We start from the raw sequence: 17,495 nt of genomic DNA, 5'->3' as shown, positions 1-17,495 counted from the left end.
CAATTATAAATTCATGCAATTGTTGGGGCTTAACACATGATCCGGAAAATAGGTTTAGGGACTTTTTTGTTTCCCCGTTAGAACCCCGTCCCGAATATCACACAAATAGGGTTTCTCCTTTTCTTCTACCTCATAAAAAAAAATGCTCACACTACAAAGATGGCCGCCGCTGTTACGTACCTTAGGTAGGCGTTTTTAACTTTGGTCTTTCTTTAGTTCTCATCATTTACCATTGTGTTTGAGCTGAACAGGGCATGCGTGGTTTGTGCGATTTATGTTGCCTTGCAAATGTATACAGCGCTGTCACCTCTAACCGGAAGTCATCTCAAATGTAAAGAGACGCTCTGCATTATCCTAACGCAGGCTCTATGATTCTGCCGGAAATCGGCTGTTTTGTGTTCAAGATGGCTCCGCCCGGGGAGTACAAGATGACGATGGAGGGGCCAGAGCAGGTGAGGAGGCAGGAGGTTTTATCACAGCTTTGTCGTCTTCGAGATTCCTACCCATCGCGAATTAGGAGTGCATACGAGCCCACGGTGCTTAGGCCGGGCCTTGCTTAGCTATTAGGACGTGGGAACCATGAGACAGCACTATGTGATTGAGCTGGGGATCCGCGGTGCTAAGTCACTCACGGCTACTTAGTTGTGCATATCTGTCTTGAACAGTGATTACAGAATGTTGAGTTTTAAATAAAAGATTGAAGACCATCCCGGCCGCGATGTACATGCCTGTGAAGTAGGAATGAAGTTTGTCAATATAGCAACAATTATGAACGTAGAAATCAAGCTGCCGCAATTGAAACTTAATTAAATACTCAAGTTTAATATTGTTCGATTGGAAAAAATGCCTTGTAAAATACAAAAGCACTCGATGTTGATTCAATATATGCGTTCTGAAGTTAACATGTTCATTCTGTGATATTGTTGGTCTCCTAATTCTACAGTCGTTCCGCGATAATGCGGCTGCCCTCAACACTTGCGCTTGTTATTTTGCATTTCAGGATTTACATGTTTTTGTTAAGTTGTTGTTGCTACTAATCTAACCCTGGTTCTGACCTACATTGTTATGGGTTTCGTAACCCACAAGAGACTTTAGCACATTGCTTCTTATAAAGTGATCGACAAGTAGGTTGCATGTCTAAGAAGATTTTGGAGGTTTGACAAATACTTTAAGATAATTATTAGTGGAAAGGCTTTTATGGGATCTCTCTATGAATAGTTGTTTCTGAGACTAAAAACGATTTTAGTAAGATTATAAATAATTAAGTCTCCCAGTTTTCTGTTTTTACTGATTTTAGCAGATGGTTACAGACAGAAAAATATATATTTTCCTGTGTATTTATTTTTAAATATGGAAAAATGCAGAAATAGAATTTTCTTACAGACCATTCTCACTACTGTCAATAATACGAGCTAGTTCGATAGCTGTGCAGGCTAACAGGTAGGAGAGTTATTAAATAAAAAAAGACAAGATTTCCTAATGGTGTTTAAATAACTGCAGCAGTAAAGCTGTTCTATAATGCAAATTCTTTCATATTGTACTATAAATAGCTAAAATGAATTGGTCATTTAAACATAAGACATTCGTTGGTTAAATAAGCGTGGAAATATACCTATTGCAGCTTCATTTTTAACATTAAACGCCAAATAAACATACATAAATACAGATAAGTCTTATGCTTCAACATCAACAGGCCTATTTTCATGCTTTTGTAAGTTACGTTTAATGAATGATTCGTTGTGAATGACTGACAGTATAATCCCACACCCCAAAAAAAGCTTGATTACATTTGCTGATAATACGCCTTTTTGATGGTTCTGAATATTTTCAATTGTACATATTCTGGCTATCAGATTCTTCAATTTCTGCATCCGGGCAGTTTTTAATTCCTAGTGCCAAACACTATATTGAACTAGCCATGTTGATAGAAGATCTTAAACCTGATGCCCTTTTTTTTAACGGAGACTTGGCTTCAGCTAGATATCGATCCTACAATTGCATGGGCTACCCCCCAAGGCTATACCTGTAAACGACTGGACCGTAAGACAGGTACAATTTGAGATGTCGTGTCACCCCATCCTCTACGCCAGCTTGTGAGACTTTACACTTTACCCTTGAATTTTCCCCTTCAAACACTTTTTCTGGCATGTTAGTCTATTGACCACCTGGCCCCTTAGCAATTTTGTCACCAATATAACGGACACAGTCGCCAACTTAGTGCTTTCTTCGGCAAATTTTACTTTGCTAGGAGACCTGAATTTGCACTTGGATGTTCCACTTGACTCAGGGGCTAATAGCCTTTGATCTAATCTTCAGGCCATGGACCTGCTCCAGAAAGGCTTTCAACCGACACATATCAGGGGCCATCTTCTAGATCACATTTACAGCAATCTAGAGAGCCTAACCGCTGAGACACCCATACCATTACCCTGGACCGATCACTTTCTGGTACCTTTTTCTTGGTCTACTGGCAGCTCTCCTGTCCCACACACCCACAATAAGCGTTGGGGAAGGAAATGGGCTTCACTTCCACTCGCTAAATGGAAACTGGCTCTCATTGATCAGCCAGCCCCGGAGGTGACTAACCCCGACACAGCCACTGTCAATTTTGACAATTGGATCTCCAGCTCCCTCGATCTAGTCCTTCCAAAGGAATCTTTGCATCTAATAAATAGACCCAAAGTTGCTCCCTGGTACTCGCCTGCTCTCAGGACTAGGAAACAACTTTGTCGCAAACTAGAGAGAGCCTGGAGACAAGAATATTCTCAATCTAAAAAAGTGGAGTATCGAGCTGCTATAAAGCTTTATAAAAATGAAATTAAATCTGCCCAAGCTCAGTTTTATGAATCAAAAATTCATTCAGCTGCTAACTCTCCCAAGGAAATTTTTTAAAATTGCTAAATCTTTAATTACCCCCCCTCCTCCTGAGCGCCAGTCACTCGGCGCAAAAACTCGTTGCAATAACTTAGCGATCTTCTTCTCTCAGAAGATTTTAACTATTTATTCCTCTTTCTCCACAGGTAGTAGTGACTGGGAGCCAACCACCACAAGGGATCCTGACACGATGACTCCTTGCCTGTTGGATAAATTCCCTTTTCTAGATTCCTCCTCATTGGATGGAATAATCCTCAGTCACCTCGGGTTCCCCCAACGACCCAGCACCTCCTCAGACTCTTATTAAAGTCATCGACGTCATCCGTCCTGTCATCCTGGATGTCCTAAATATTTCCATTGCTTCGAATTCTGTCCCAGTTCAATGGAAGTGTGCGATGGTTAGGGCACTTCTGAAAAAACCCACCTTAGATCAGAACAACTTGGCCAATTTTCGCCCTATCTCCCTACTTCCTTGGATGAGCAAACTTCTGGAGAGACACATTAATAACATCTTAGTGGACTATTTAGAATCCAATAGCCTACTATGGGCCTCATAGACGGGCTTCCTCCCTCAGCATGGAACCGAAACTGCCCTTATAGCAGTAACAGAAGAGACCAGAGCGGTGCTGGACCAGGGAGGAAAAGCAGCCATCATACTACTCGACCTCAGCGCCGCGTTCGACACCGTTAACCATGCCATCCTATTACATCGTTTGAAAGGCATGGGTGTGTCGGGCGCGCCCCTGGAATGGCTGACCTCCTTCCTGGACGAGCGTTCTTTTCAGGTGTTCGAGGGTGAGACGATTTCTCCCAAGCAACCACTTAGTTGTGGGGTCCCGCAGGGCTCGTCCCTGAGCCCCACTCTTTTTAATGTTTATATGCAACTTCTAGCAAATATAGTCCAGCCCTTCGGTGTGCGTATTGTCACCTACGCAGACGACACCCAACTGGTGGTCTCTTTGGACCACTTGGAGGGGTCGTCTAACACCTTAGGCCCGTGTCTAGTGGCTGTTGCTGAGTGGATGCACTCCTCTTGTCTTAAACTTAATGGGAAGAAGACGGAGATCATGTTATTAGGTAACTCTTCACCGAACACCTTGGCCTACATGCCTTGGCACTCCTCCCCTCCCTAAGTCCCAGATAAAGAGCCTTGGAATTTGGCTTGACAGGGCGCTTGACTTCTCGGTCCAAGCTACCAAAACTGCCTCAACTTGTGCTGGGTTAATGAAAATGCTCCGCAAGGTTCTTCCTCTGCTCCCTTTCCAGGCGAGGAGAGTCATGGTTCAGGCCCTGATTCTCTCTCGCCTGGACTACGGGAACGCCTTATATTTAGGCGCCCCTGCAGCGGTGACCAAAAGGCTCCAAGTCACCCAAAACTGTGCCGCCCGGCTATTGTTTAATATTCCTCGTTGGCAGTCAGCCAAGAAAGCCCTAAAGGAGCTTCATTGGCTTCCAATGACTGCCAGAGCTCAGTTTAAGGCTATGTGCATTGTGCACAAATCTTTCCACCGAGCAGGCCCTGCCATCTTGTTGCCCTTTGTGGTGCCATACGTCCCTCCCAGAGCCCTCCGCTCCGGCTCACTGCACCTAGCAACCACAACAAAGGTAATCAAAGCTCGATGGGGCGGCCGTTCCTTCTCACACACTGCCACCAAACTATGGAATTCCCTTCCTTTGAGTATTAGACAGATCAACAATAGGCTGGCATTCAGGAAAGCCCTGAAAACCTATTTGTTTGCAAAAGCGTGTTAATGTACCTTGGAGCTCGTTATAGTAATCTGCTGAAGCGCGACGAGGCCTCCGGGTAGTTACGCGCTATATAAATAAAAAAAATAAAAAACATTTTAAAATTAATTTCAACACATTATTGCCAGACTTCTCATCACTTTCATCTGGGGAACTGGTTGGTATTTGGACTATCTTCTAGAACTAGACACTATTGGTTGATGCTATGAACCACAGCTGTATTTTGGCGTAAGAACAAGTCTTTGAGTAGAATTTGCATTTTTCTTGCCTCTCCTGTGGTGGTTTTTTTTTTTTTTTTTTAGCAGTTGGAGTGACGTGGTTCAGGTTTTGCACCATTTTACACTGGGATTTCAGGTAGAGGACTCTCATAGCTAGTGTTTGCAGGCTTATGTGCTGAGAGATAACTTGGTAACAAAATGTAACTTAGTAGGTTGCGGTATGAGATGAGAGAACATAATTAATGCTGCATTTATTCAACATGCTTGAGCTGTGTGTTTCCACATGGATTGTGTGTTAACCTGTCATTTCCTTTGGAGACCAGACTCTCTCATGGTTCTCTGCTTTGACTTTTTCAGGTCTTTTTAGGTAGAAGCCTACCAGACATCGCAACTGTCTGGTTGCAAAGACAAATTGGGGACATTTTGAAAGCTGACCTAGAAATACAGTCCGCCTGTTGCTTAACATTGGCTTTGTGTTTTGTCACTCACATTTGTTTGCCTTCTATTCACTGGCTTCATTTGATTTAGCTCGTCTAGCTTGTATTTGTCCTTCCAATGGATTATATCCCATTTACCACCTCTCCGAATGCCTTTTGCTAGTCTTCCACCAGTGCTGCCTTTTCAGGAACTCTATGTATCTTTTTCGTGAAGCACTCCAGGAGAGTGCGTGTGATTACAGCTGCCTCCCTTTTATGCTTTCTCTCCCCATATTCGTGTCTCCCTCAAGTGCCTGGGTGGGGCTCTCATAGGGCACTGTTTCAAGACTGCACTACTCAAGGCAAGGGTCAGTTCCAGAAATAAAATATACACCGGATTTCAAACATCACTCCAGGTCAATCAATCAATCAATCAAAGCATTTGTATAGCGCGCTACTCACCCGGAGGGTCTCAAGGCGCTTGGGGAAGGGGGTCCGCTACTGCTCGAACAGCCAGGTCTTGAGTTGCTTCCTGAAGGCGAGGTGGTCTTGGGTCAGGCGGAGGTGGGTGGGGAGGGAGTTCCACATCTTGGCGGCTAGGTAGGAGAAGGATCTTCCTCCCGTTGTGGCTCTTCGGATGCGGGGGACGGCGGCGAGGGCGTGGCTGGTCGATCGAAGCTGGCGGGTGGGAGTGTAGAAGTTCAGGCGATCGTTGAGGTATCTAGGGCCTTGATTGTGGAGAGCTTTGTGTGCGTGGATGAGGAGTCGGAACGTGATTCTCTTGCTGACGGGGAGCCAGTGCAGGTTTCTAAGGTGTGCGGAGATGTGGCTGCGTCGGGGGATGTCCAGGATGAGTCGTGCTGAGGCGTTCTGGATGCGCTGGAGTCTTTTTTAGGTCTCGGCTGCGAAGGCTGCGCTTGCGCAGTCTAGCTCCGAGACTTAATGACTTGGAGAAGAGGGGCTTGAATCCGCCCCTCTTCTCCCCTGTTCTCCATTGGCTGGCCTCTTGAATGCTGGCCAGCCATTGGAGAAGAGGTCAGTCATTCAGATTAGGCCCCGTCCTTTTCGGATAGGGGGGCGTGTTTTTTGCAAGAAGTCTCAAGGAGGAGTTAACAGCAAAACACGCCCCCGAATCCGAAAACGACGCTGCCTTTCTCCGAGGCATTTCTGTTTTGCCTCGGAGAAAGGCGGTGGTGTCTTCCGGTGCCCTCGGCTTGTTTAATTCGGTATTTCTCGGAGATGTTTAAAGGCTTGCATACGAATTGGATACAAGTCATGGTAAGCGAGGCTCGCACTGTTTGCTCCTGTTAGTGAGATTAATTGAGGTCTAACCGGTCTCACCGTCACGCACTCGAAAGAACAAACACACTGCTACTATATGTGCCAGATTGTTCAATGAAGGATTTTTGAAATACGCAGTTATGGAGGACAATTTCACCACACCCCCTTAAAGCGGCTGCGTCTTGAATAGATGTTCCTAAGCGCACTTATTAATTAATGAGGCTGGAGGCAGAAGGCACAATGGCCTCGGGGCTGCGTGTCTCTTTAAGAGGCTGACACCCTCTAGCCGCTGGAGGACTCTTCCTCTATGGTGAGCCCCGCCTCCCTGTGCCTGTTCATGCTCCCGGGGGAGTTCCAGTAGCTGATCCTCCTTGTGAGGTGTGAGCCGGGCTCCGGCCGAGGGAAGGCTTCAGCCCGGGCTCAGTGCATGCCGGTGCCTGCTGTTCCAGGTGCCGCCAGCCTCCCCCGCGCGCCCTGCCATGCACACGCAGCCCGTCCGCACCTGACTCCCTCCCTCCCAGCCTGGATGCGCACCCCGCCGCCCTCTCTGCCAGAGCCCCCTGCGCAGGGATGTGGTGTTTCTGCGCCGTCCCGGAGGAATTCTACTGTGAAGTTCTGCTCCTGGACGAGTCCAAGCTGACCCTCACCAGCCAGCTGCAGGGCATCCAGGTAGGCAGCCGGGCTGCGCCGAAAGCCTGCGTCCTGTCACTGGTGTCAGTGCGGCTGGGATGGGCTTTGTCTCAGCCTGGAGTGCTGCAGGCCAGATAGGTGCGCACTGACCCGAGTGTGTGCGTGCAGCGCAAGGTCTGTGCGTGAGGCTCCTGCAGAACCTGTCACACGACATCAGACAGGAGTGTTGTTACCATGTCCGTGTTATCTGAGATTAGTGACGATGGCAGATAAAGCCGTTGCCCAGGGTCACACTGTGTTCAAGTTATAACCGGGATTAGAACACAGCGCTCCAATTTCCAAATAATCAACCGTAACACTGGACCACGTTAGGCTCTCAATCTAGTGTCTTTCCCAGAGCGCACAAAACACCTGCGTGGCCTGACACACAGAATGTCACACATATCACCCCCGCTCTGAAAATTGGCCCATTACACTGTTTATAAGGGTCTCCCGCAGACCACTTGACTTAAAATGCGCTCCCTGGAATATGTAATTTATAGCGCATTGAGGCCAGGCGCGCCTACAATGCAGAAACTCGTGGTAAGGCGGTGGAGTCCCCTTTCCGAAAGCTGTTTTATGTTCTGTACAGAGAGAGTGATTCGTCGGAGCGCGCACCAAGGGCAGCGGCATCCGCAAGTGGGCCGGTAAGTCAGCTAACTAGGGATCCGTAAGCTTCTGCGCATGTTAAAAAAAAAAAAAAAGCATTTACAATGCAACGGTCTCGGCATTGTTAAAGTTAGAGCTATTGGCATTGCTCATGACAATGCCGTTTCTTTAAATGATTGGAAAAAAAAAACATAAGCAAAAATAATGTCATGAGCAATGCCAATAGCTCTAACTTTACCAATGCCGACACCATTGCATTGTAAATGCTTGTTGGAGTTTTGCAGTGGTTCCGGCGTAGAGGGAGTTGCCGTAGTCCAGTCGGCTGGTGGCGAGGGCCTGGGTGACCGTCTTCCTGGTTTCGGTGGGGATCCACCAGAAGATCTTACGTAGGATGTTGAAGCATGACGAGGAGACGGCGTTGACTTGTCTGGTCATGGAGAGGGAGGAGTCCAGGATGAAGCCCAGGTTGCGTGCGTGGTCTGTTGGTTTGGGTGCGCTGCCCAGGGCAGGGAGCCACCAGGAGTCGTCCCAGGCGGAGGGCGACGATCCCAGGATGAGGACTTCCGTCTTATCTGAGTTCAGTTTCAGACGGCTGTTCTTCATCCACTCGGCTACGTCTTTCATCCCTTCGTGTAGGTTGGTTCTGGCGGTGGCGGGGTCGTTGGTGAGGGAGAGGATCAGCTGGGTGTCGTCGGCGTAGGAGATGATGTTGAGGTTGTGTTGGCGTGCGATGGCCGCGAGGGGGCTCATGTAGATGTTGAACAGCGTGGGGCTGAGTGATGATCCTTGTGGTACGCCGCAGATGACTTCGGTGGCTTCTGATCTGAACGTGGGGAGGCGGACCCTCTGTGTCCTTCCGGCGAGGAAGGAGATGATCCATTCCAGTGCTTTCTCCTGGATTCCGATGTTGTTGAGGCGCTGCACTAGGTTGCGATGGCAGACCGCGTCGAACGCCGCGGATAGGTCCAGGAGGATGAGGGCCGCGGTTTCCCCGTTGTCGAGCAGGGTTCGGATGTCGTCGGTGGCTGCGATGAGGGCGGTCTCGGTGCTGTGGTTGGCCCGGAAGCTGGACTGCGAGTGGTCGAGGGATCCATTCGTCTCGAGGAAGGTGGCCAGCTGTCTGTTGACGGTCTTCTCGATGACTTTGGCAGGAAACGGGAGGAGCGAGATGGGGCGGTAGTTTTTGAGGTCGGTGGGGTCCGCTGATGGTTTCTTCAGTAGGGCGCTGAGTTCGGCGTGCTTCCAGCTCTCAGGGAAGGTTGCGGTGTCAAAGGAGGCGTTGATGATGTCCCGTAGATGGGGTGCGATGACGGAGTCGGCCTTGTTGAAGACGTGGGGTGAGGGCAGGGGTCGGTTGGTGATCCGGAGTGGATGGAGTTCATCGTGCGGATGGTGTCTTCGGTGTTGACCGGGGTCCAGTCGCGGAGGGTGGTGGTGGGGGGCGTTGGTGCGGTTGTAGGGTGCGTCGGCTGTGTGCTGAAGCTGTTGTGAATGTCTGCGATCTTGCTGTGGAAGAATGAGGCGAGCGAGTTGCAGAGGTCTTGCGATGGGGTGATGTCGTTGTTTCCGGCGCTGGGGTTGGAGAGCTCTTTGACGATGTTGAAGAGTTCCTTGCTGTTGTGGGTGTTGTTGTCCAGTCGTTCCTTGAATGCAGTTTTCTTGGTGGCGTGGATCAGTTGGTGGTGTTTTCGAGTGGCGAGCTTGAGGGTGGTCATGTTTGGTGTCGGGTCTCTGCGCCAGGCTTTCTCGAGGGCTCGGCAGTTCTTCTTGGAGCTCTTGAGTTCGTCCGTGAACCAGGATGCTTTCTTGCTGCCGGGTCTGCTGGGAGGGGTCTTCAGTGGAGCGAGGTCGTCTGCGCAGTTGTTGATCCTCCTCGTGAGGTTGTTGGCGGCTTGGTTGGGGTTCGCTGAGCTGGCGGGAGGGTTCTGGCTCAGGGATGCGGCGAGCTGGTCGGCTGTGATCTTGTTCCAGCTTCTGCGGGGAACCTGTTGCTGGTGGTGGTGGAGCGTGGTCCTTCTGAAACTGAAGTGGACGCAGCTGTGGTCCGTCCAGTGGAGTCCGGTGGCGTGGCTGAAGGAGATGTCCTTGCTGGAGGAGAAGACGTGGTCGAGCGTGTGGCCGGCGTAGTGGGTGGGGGTGGTCGCCAGTTGCTTGAGTCCGAGGTTGGCGAGGTTGTCCAGCAGGGTGGTGGTCTTGCGGTCGTTGTTGTTCTCCAGGTGGAAGTTGAGGTCCCTGAGGAGGATGTAGTCAGCGGAGGGGAGGGCGTGCGGACTGATGAAGTCGGCGATGTCTTCGCTGAATTGTGTGCGCGGTCCCGGGGGTCTGTAGATGAGGGTGGTCTTGGGGTCGGTGTGGATCTGGAAGTGCAGGTGTTCGGCGGCTGTGAGGGTGTCGTCGGAGTTGGTCGTGATGCGGTTGCTGTTCTTGTGGGCGATGGCTATGCCTCCTCCGGTCTGATTGACGCGGTCTCTCCGGGTGATCTTGTATCCGTCCGGGATGGCTATAGCGATGTCGGGCCCTGAGGAGGCGTTCATCCAGGTTTCCGTGAGGAAGGCGATGTCTGGAGACAGGTGGGACAATACCTCTCATGCCCCCATCAGGAGGCAATATTGTGAGCTGTGTGGGTGTTGTTCATAGGTGGCTGTGACACAAGCTGTTGAATGTGTTGTTTACTGCAGAATATTTAAATTGCTTCTGTTGTGTTATTGCACTTACTGGCATTTAGAATTGCTAAATAATGTTTCAGGTAGGTGCGCTAAGAATAGCCAGCTGCAAAACAAGTTGATTTTAACTGACATTTAACGCACAAACACAGCCTGTTGGACCTATTGTCCTAGAATTTGTTGGACCTATTGTCCTAGGGGTAGCTTGGCTCAGGTCAACAGGCTTTCACCTCCACTTGGCCTCTCATGCTTGCATCCTACCCAGCTCGCAATCAAGCGCAGCACCACTCAAAAAGGACACTACACCGATTACGTTTTTAAGAATTAATTGAAGTCTTTATCTTGTTCTCTCAATCAGGGTTACTCAGGATCATTTTTCCTGTAACATTTCATCACATTTAAATAACAATACTTTTCCTTAAGGTTACTTTACACACCCACGAGCGTTCACAACATTTCAAGGGATCACTTAATTTGCACAGTGTTCGCCTGCCAGTTGGATTCACTAATGGCCTTCTAGTCTGCACAAGGCTCTTTGGTCAGGTGGTTACTCTAAGTGCTATACTTCAAAAATCACATCTTATCAACACTTTACATTTAGATGCTTTCTTGAAACGGATACTCTGCTGTTGTGAATTAAGTGGTTACCTCTAGGTGCTATACTTCAAAAGTCACATATTATCATCACTTTACATTTAGATGCTTTCTTGAAACGGATACTCTGCTGTTGTGAATTAAGTGGTTACCTCTAGGTGCTATACTTCAGAAATCACATAACCATCACATAACCATCCTATCTGCAACTTCCTCTGTTAATGGGAAGTAATCTAATGGTTCTAGCGCTAACCTTGTCAGTCTCACTAGTTACATTACAATTACCGGAGTGAGTACAGCGTCGTGCCGGAGTTCTTATCTTACCACCTGGTTTCCCTTGGGACCGGCAACCGGCTTAACCTGGACCTCAGCTGGCCTCAAGTCCGTATCCTGTGCTCTCCCTCCCTGTTTATTTTGCCCCGCTTACTGATTGCTCTTCGGTGTCCTTCTGACGAGCAGTCCGGCGGAGTCTGGCGTGGAGTCCCCACTCCTCACAGGACAGGCGGGGCTTCACACGCGAGCGGCAGGGATCTCCTTGAGGGCGAAATCAAGACACAACCTCCAACCCCCTCACCCAAGGCTCCCCGTAGTGTGTACTCCTTCGTGGATGGGCCTCGCCCCAGCGCACTTGCAACGGCTGCCGTTCCACTCCCTCGGGGAAGGCGCGCCCGCAGCCACCCGTCGCCGCGCAGCTTGCGGGGGCACGGCCTTCGCTTGAGTACGACAGCAGTGGGGCGGCGCTACGGCGTCAGCCCCACTCACGTGATCGCAGGACGGCGGCCTCCAGGCCGAAGCTCGTCTCCACTTCCGATACACCAATCTCCTCAGGCTGGCAGCGGCAACGCCCCCTCACCAGTCCCCCACACCAAGCCTCTCCAAAGAACTGCGGAGACAGCGGGCCACCTCCGGAGGACACCTGGCAACCTCCCGATCCCTGGGTGGCGGCGGCGATGACTCCAGCTAGTGCCTCGTAACTAGGGGGGGGGGGGTTGAACTTAAGGGGGCCAGGAATTCTCCGGTGCAGACAAAGGTGTTAACAGAACCCTTCTCATTCACTGGGTACCGATCTCTCCCTCAGACAAGGATCATGGGGAAAACGCTAAGGTCAGTCTGCACCAACAACTCAGACCCAGCAGGGATGAGAAAAAGGGGGTCCCAGGTGGCGATTCTTCCCTCAGTCCTCCTTCAGGCTTATTGACTACCTGAGATTCCCCCAGGGTACAATGTTCCTCAAAACCCTTGGCAGACGTCAGGGACCGGTCAGAAGGTGGAGGGTGGTGTCACTGGTTAGGAAAATCGCGCAGACCCTAAGACCTGTCCATACCTGACCTAGTGCAGCCACCTCCCCACGCAGGTGCCTTACTCCTCACTATCTGGCCACTCACTCTCTTCTAAAATGGCCGCCCACCTGTCACCTCTATTTATCACCTTGGGCCTGACTTGCCAGAGGAGCCCAGAAGGTTCCGGAACCTCTCATGGTAGTCATGGTCCAGGTGCTGAGGTGACAGTTGGAGCCACCATTTTGTATATCTCTCCTCCCTCATCTAGTTCCCTCAGTGGAGCACCTTGCGCCCCTCCCTCAGGTAGTGAGGGTGAAGCGCCCAGAACCTCTACATCAGCACCCAAAAAGTTTGGTAGACAGAAAAAATAAGAAGGGGGAAAGGGCAAAAATAATAAAATGAGGAGGGAACTGCCAAAGGGCTGACAGGTCTAACACAGCCCCTTAAAATTAACAGCGTTCTGAGCATCCTCTGAGTGATATTCGGAGTTGGCACTGCCCATCTTACTTCTTTTGAAGCACTCTGTGAACAAAAGAGGGTTAGCAGAGGTCCAGTGCTCATCAAAGCTTTCCACAGAGAGGCAGTAATGTTGCAGTCAGTGGCAGACCCAGCCTTCTGCGACCTCTGCTGGGGCACCCTGTGAGAATAAATCGGATGGAGGCTGAGGAAGGACCAACCACAACATTGGTAGGGTGGAGAGAGGAGAAGAGAAATAAGATGTTACATTGTCACAATGTACAGATTTGTGGCTCATGCACACATTGGAATTAACAAACGTTCGATTGATTTTTATTTTTTTTAATGTTATAAGTCAAATTAATTATAAAATAGACAGCTAAAATAAAAGGATAACATCTTCATAGTTATTGTTGACACACATGCAGTGAGCCGTGTAATGATGTACATTGCATTGCTTAATCGAGTTGCTTACCTGCAAACATGCAGAAGTGAGTTCTGTAGTAAAAAAACATGAATGACGTGAAACAATAAAAAATTCATACAGGAGACCGAATCCTTTTGCGCGTATAAGCCTAATTTGCACATGGAAATAGCAGTGGTGGCTCCTCTGCTATGGCACCCCCACTCCAAGGAGAATTTGTATGCACTGTGGGTTTTGCTGGTTGTCTCAGGACGGCCAAACTGACATAAGCATTGAAGCGGTCTCCAACCCGAGCTGCGTTGCCGGGTTGGAGACAGCAGGCACAGGCCCCAGTCTCACTGGGAGCGCAAGTCAAGGGCGTTGAGGCCAATCCTGACGCTGCTTTCGTGCTGCATGAAAGCAGTGTCTGGATTGGCTGCACAGGAATCTGGGAACCTGTTTGCAGAGGAGCAGATGAGTGCGATGCAGCTAGCTGAAGGTAAGTTTTTATTTTTATTCCGTCATAGTGTCTCATCGTCCCCGGCCTGCCACTCTGCTCTCACACCAGCCGCCGCTAGTAGTAGAACAAACAATGACTTCTCCAATTAAATAAATACAGAAACACATGTTTACAATATTAAGAAACCAAAAAGTCTGATCACTACATTTTATATTTTCTATTTCATCAATATAACCTTTTGTAGTTTGCATTAAACAAAATTGTTTTTTTTTATCAAGGGGAAAAAAATACATATATATCATGTGATCAAGGTCCAGGAGGGACCGAAACGCGTCATATATATATATATATATATATTACTGGCGGTCGCCAGTAGATAGTTCTAGTTAGGACCGTGTTTCCATAGGAAATCTGCAAATTCTATTTTGAATAACTTTCGTGCCGGTTGATAAATCCTCATGAAATTTTCAAAACTAATGGGGCGCTCCGCTCAGCTCCTACCCTGAAAGTCTCGGGGTGATTCGTCAAGCGGGGGCCGAGAAAAAAGGGGTGTCCCAAAACGTGTTTTCTCCATGCATTTTCCCGTAGGACCTTTAGTCGAAGGTACAGCCCGAACGGCTGAACAGAAATACTTGAAATTTGGCAGAGAGGTAGTCCTCAGGTCAGGCATGTGCCTTTTGCATAAATGGAGTCAATCTGTTCAGTAGTTCCTGAGAAAATTGCAGTTAAAAGCACATGCATATCTATAGCTGCGCACCGTACGGTGCGCGCACCCTAACGTGCGCGAGCGTAATTCTGATCGGTGGGTTCATGACAGTCAACATTCCAATCGGTCGAAATCAGGAAGCGTCGGCCGCCATTTTGTGTGTTGTATTTGTGACAGGGAAAAAGAAAGGTGGAGAACGTGAAAAGAGGGCAGGGTAGAGAGTCCCTGACCCTCTAGGCCTTGTCAGGGGGACCATGAAAGACCTCTTGGGTCTTAAAAAAAAAAAAAAAAAATCGCGGGGTGCGCGCACGGTGGCAAAAAAACATTAAAAAAAATAGATTAAAAAATCAAGTATAAGTGTTTAGATGTTGGTTGGCTCTAAAAAGAGCCGTTGTGTTTTTTTGTACCTACAAGTAAGTACCGATGCAGAGTCTAAAGTTCAAGAGGAAGACTCTGTTGCCTTCATCTGTGAAATGAACACCGTCTCCTCTATAAATGCCTTGCATGTTGTAACGCAAGTTGTTGTGGTATATAGAACCCATACCATAGTCTCTGAGGAAAGCAGAAACAGCCTTATTGACGTGCTTTCTTGCTTTGTCAATCTGTGGACAATAATGGTTGGACCAGTTCCACTTTTGCCTTTGGCATATATTAGAATATACAAAGGTAGTTTGTGGAGAAAGTGACATCAATTGCACAAAGGTGTCCTTAACTAGCATTTCCAGACCTACCCCAGTTAAAGTGCCTAGGTCATTTCCACCACAGTGCACAATTAAAAGGTCAGGCTGTGGGAGATGTAGAAAGGATTTCACCAAGGGCATTAATTGGTGCCACTTTAACCCTCTCTGACCAATCCATTTAATGTCTACATTTGGCAAAGCAAGGCCTTTGAAAATACCTCTCTTTTTCTGCATACTTTTCACTCCAGAAGACATAGCTATGACCTACAATCCACACTGTGAACATCTTTCAAGGAGATCTGGATGCACTCAGAAGGTGTCTTTCAGTAGAATGGCAATATGAAAAGAACGATAGTTGTAAAATGGAGGTTAACATACTTTTTTTTTAATAAAAAGAGCTCATTGGCTGTTTCAGATCATTCTACACAAAAAACTAGGCTGTAAGTTTAAATTTTTAAAAGCATGTTTTGTATTGGTTCAGAAAAATGTGTACCTACAGAACATTACTTTAGATTTGCTGTTAGGTTTGAAAAGTCAAGCACTCTTGCTCTTTGGATTAGAAACATTGTGTGCTGAACTTCTGACCTCTCTGCTCCCACCAGTGTTCCATGACCTGTTGCTATGGTAGCAGGCAGAAGTCAAGTTGGGGGTAGGAATCATTTGGAAAAGGGTTGACATTTGCAACCAATAGAAATGTGTGTTTCCATTTGGAAAAATGTGGGAAGCACTGTGATTTGAAGTTAACATGTATATGTGTGAAAAAAGAGAGGGAAACATTGCCATTTACTGGTTCTGCTGAGCGGTGTACAGTTCAGAGATTCTGGCTGTGATAATCTGCTGTGTGAGTGCCACATTTCTTTCTCCACTACTTTTAAAGGTGAGTTATGAATTTGAGAGGGGATGTATGTGGTGCATTTTGATAAAAATGTAAATGAGATTCTTGTTTTAAAGTTGTGTTTTACATATTATGTTTTATAAGAAATTTAACTGCCATGAACTTGTCAGATAATATGGAGTATGTCTTCACCATAAGTTAAGGTGTACTGGTATCACCCAGGAATACTGTTTCTGCCTAGAATCACACCATGAGTCTGTGTGCACACAGGAATTTGTTGTCAGAGATTTAATTTGTGGTGGTCTGGTTCTGTAAGACTTGCATTCGTAGGAAAGGGGCAGCTTGTTTTCTTGAACTGTGATGGTTTGCATTCAGCAGAAATCACTATCTCACAAATGAGAGGCAAATGCTAACACATTTGAAAACAACAGGGTAGATTTTCCTTCCACACCTGCCATGGGTGAGGTAGATCTTACATGTTCCAAACTGCAATTAACCCTTACCCCACATGTACTGTTACATACATCTGTGCAGTCTTCATGCAGTTCTGCAAGCGTCCATGCAGATCTCTCTTGCACCTGAAAATATACAGTCTCCAGAAGCACGCTCTTAGTACACAGGCAGTTGCTTCTCCTGCACTCCCATGCTAAGTATTCAGCACTGTGTGGTATTTCAGATAGTAGTGTGTAATGCTACAACATTCAACGTCACCAAGGCTCATTTCCTATGCTCTAGTCTAATCACTCACCCAGGTTCCACATGCTCATGCTCTCAAGTAGCTGTTAGGACATGTGCTCTTTTCTACCTCTCTAAACTATAAGGAAAATGTGTCAGGCTCTTACAGTAATTATCACATGCAAAACCACAGCTGAAAATGTGCTTTGAAATTGCCAATGAAAAATCGTTTTCTGCCTAGAATCACACCATGAGTCTGTGTGCACACAGGAATTTGTTGTCAGAGATTTAATTTGTGTTGCTCTTGTACTGTAAGACATGCATTCGTAGGAAAGGGGCAGCTTGTTTTCTTGAACTGTGATGGTTAGCATTCAGCACAAATCAATATCTCACAAATGAGAGGCAAATGCTAACACATTTGAAAACAGGGTAGATTTTCCTTCCACACCTGCCATGGGTGAGGTAGATCCTACATGTTCAAAACTCCAATTAACCCATACCACACATGTACTCTTACATACATCTATGCAGTCTTCATGCAGTTGTGCAAGCGTCCATTCAGATCTCTCTTGCACCTGACAATACACAGTCTCCAGAAGCACACTCTTAGCACACAGGCAGCTGATTTTCCTGCACTCCCATGCTTACTATTCAGCACTGTGTGGTATTTCAGATAGCAGTGTGTAACGCTAACGCATTCAACGTCACCAAGGCTCATTTTCTTTGCTCTAGTCTAATCACTCACCCAGGTTCCACATGCTCATGCTATCAAATGGCTGTTAGGACATGTGCTCTTTTCTGCCTCTCTAAACTATAAGGAAAATGTGTCGGACTCTTACAGTAATTATCACATGCAAAACCACAGCAGAAAATGTGCTTTAAATTAAAAATCGATTTCTGCCTAGAATCACACCATGAGTCTGTGTGCAC

The 17,495-nt window shown here is 47.7% G+C and overlaps 1 protein-coding gene across 2 annotated transcripts in view; it reads left to right on the top strand.

Annotated features, from left to right (window-relative positions):
• Positions 1-234: 234 nt before the first annotated feature.
• PSMC5 (proteasome 26S subunit, ATPase 5) overlaps positions 235-17,495 on the top strand; it is a 321,232-nt gene continuing 303,971 nt past the window's right edge. Inside the window, exon 1 of one of the 2 annotated variants that reach the window (XM_085647065.1) lies at positions 235-452. In XM_085647065.1, the coding sequence (XP_085503191.1) occupies positions 369-452 (84 nt within the window). In that variant the 5' untranslated portion in view covers positions 235-368. The remainder of the gene's footprint in view (positions 453-17,495) is intronic. The other variant, XM_085647066.1, reaches the window with a different exon arrangement.

This window comes from Triturus cristatus, chromosome 1_1 (genome assembly GCF_964204655.1).
Source record: "Triturus cristatus chromosome 1_1, aTriCri1.1, whole genome shotgun sequence".
Classification (NCBI taxonomy): domain Eukaryota; kingdom Metazoa; phylum Chordata; class Amphibia; order Caudata; family Salamandridae; genus Triturus; species Triturus cristatus.
This window is presented reverse-complemented; position numbering and strand designations above follow the sequence as displayed.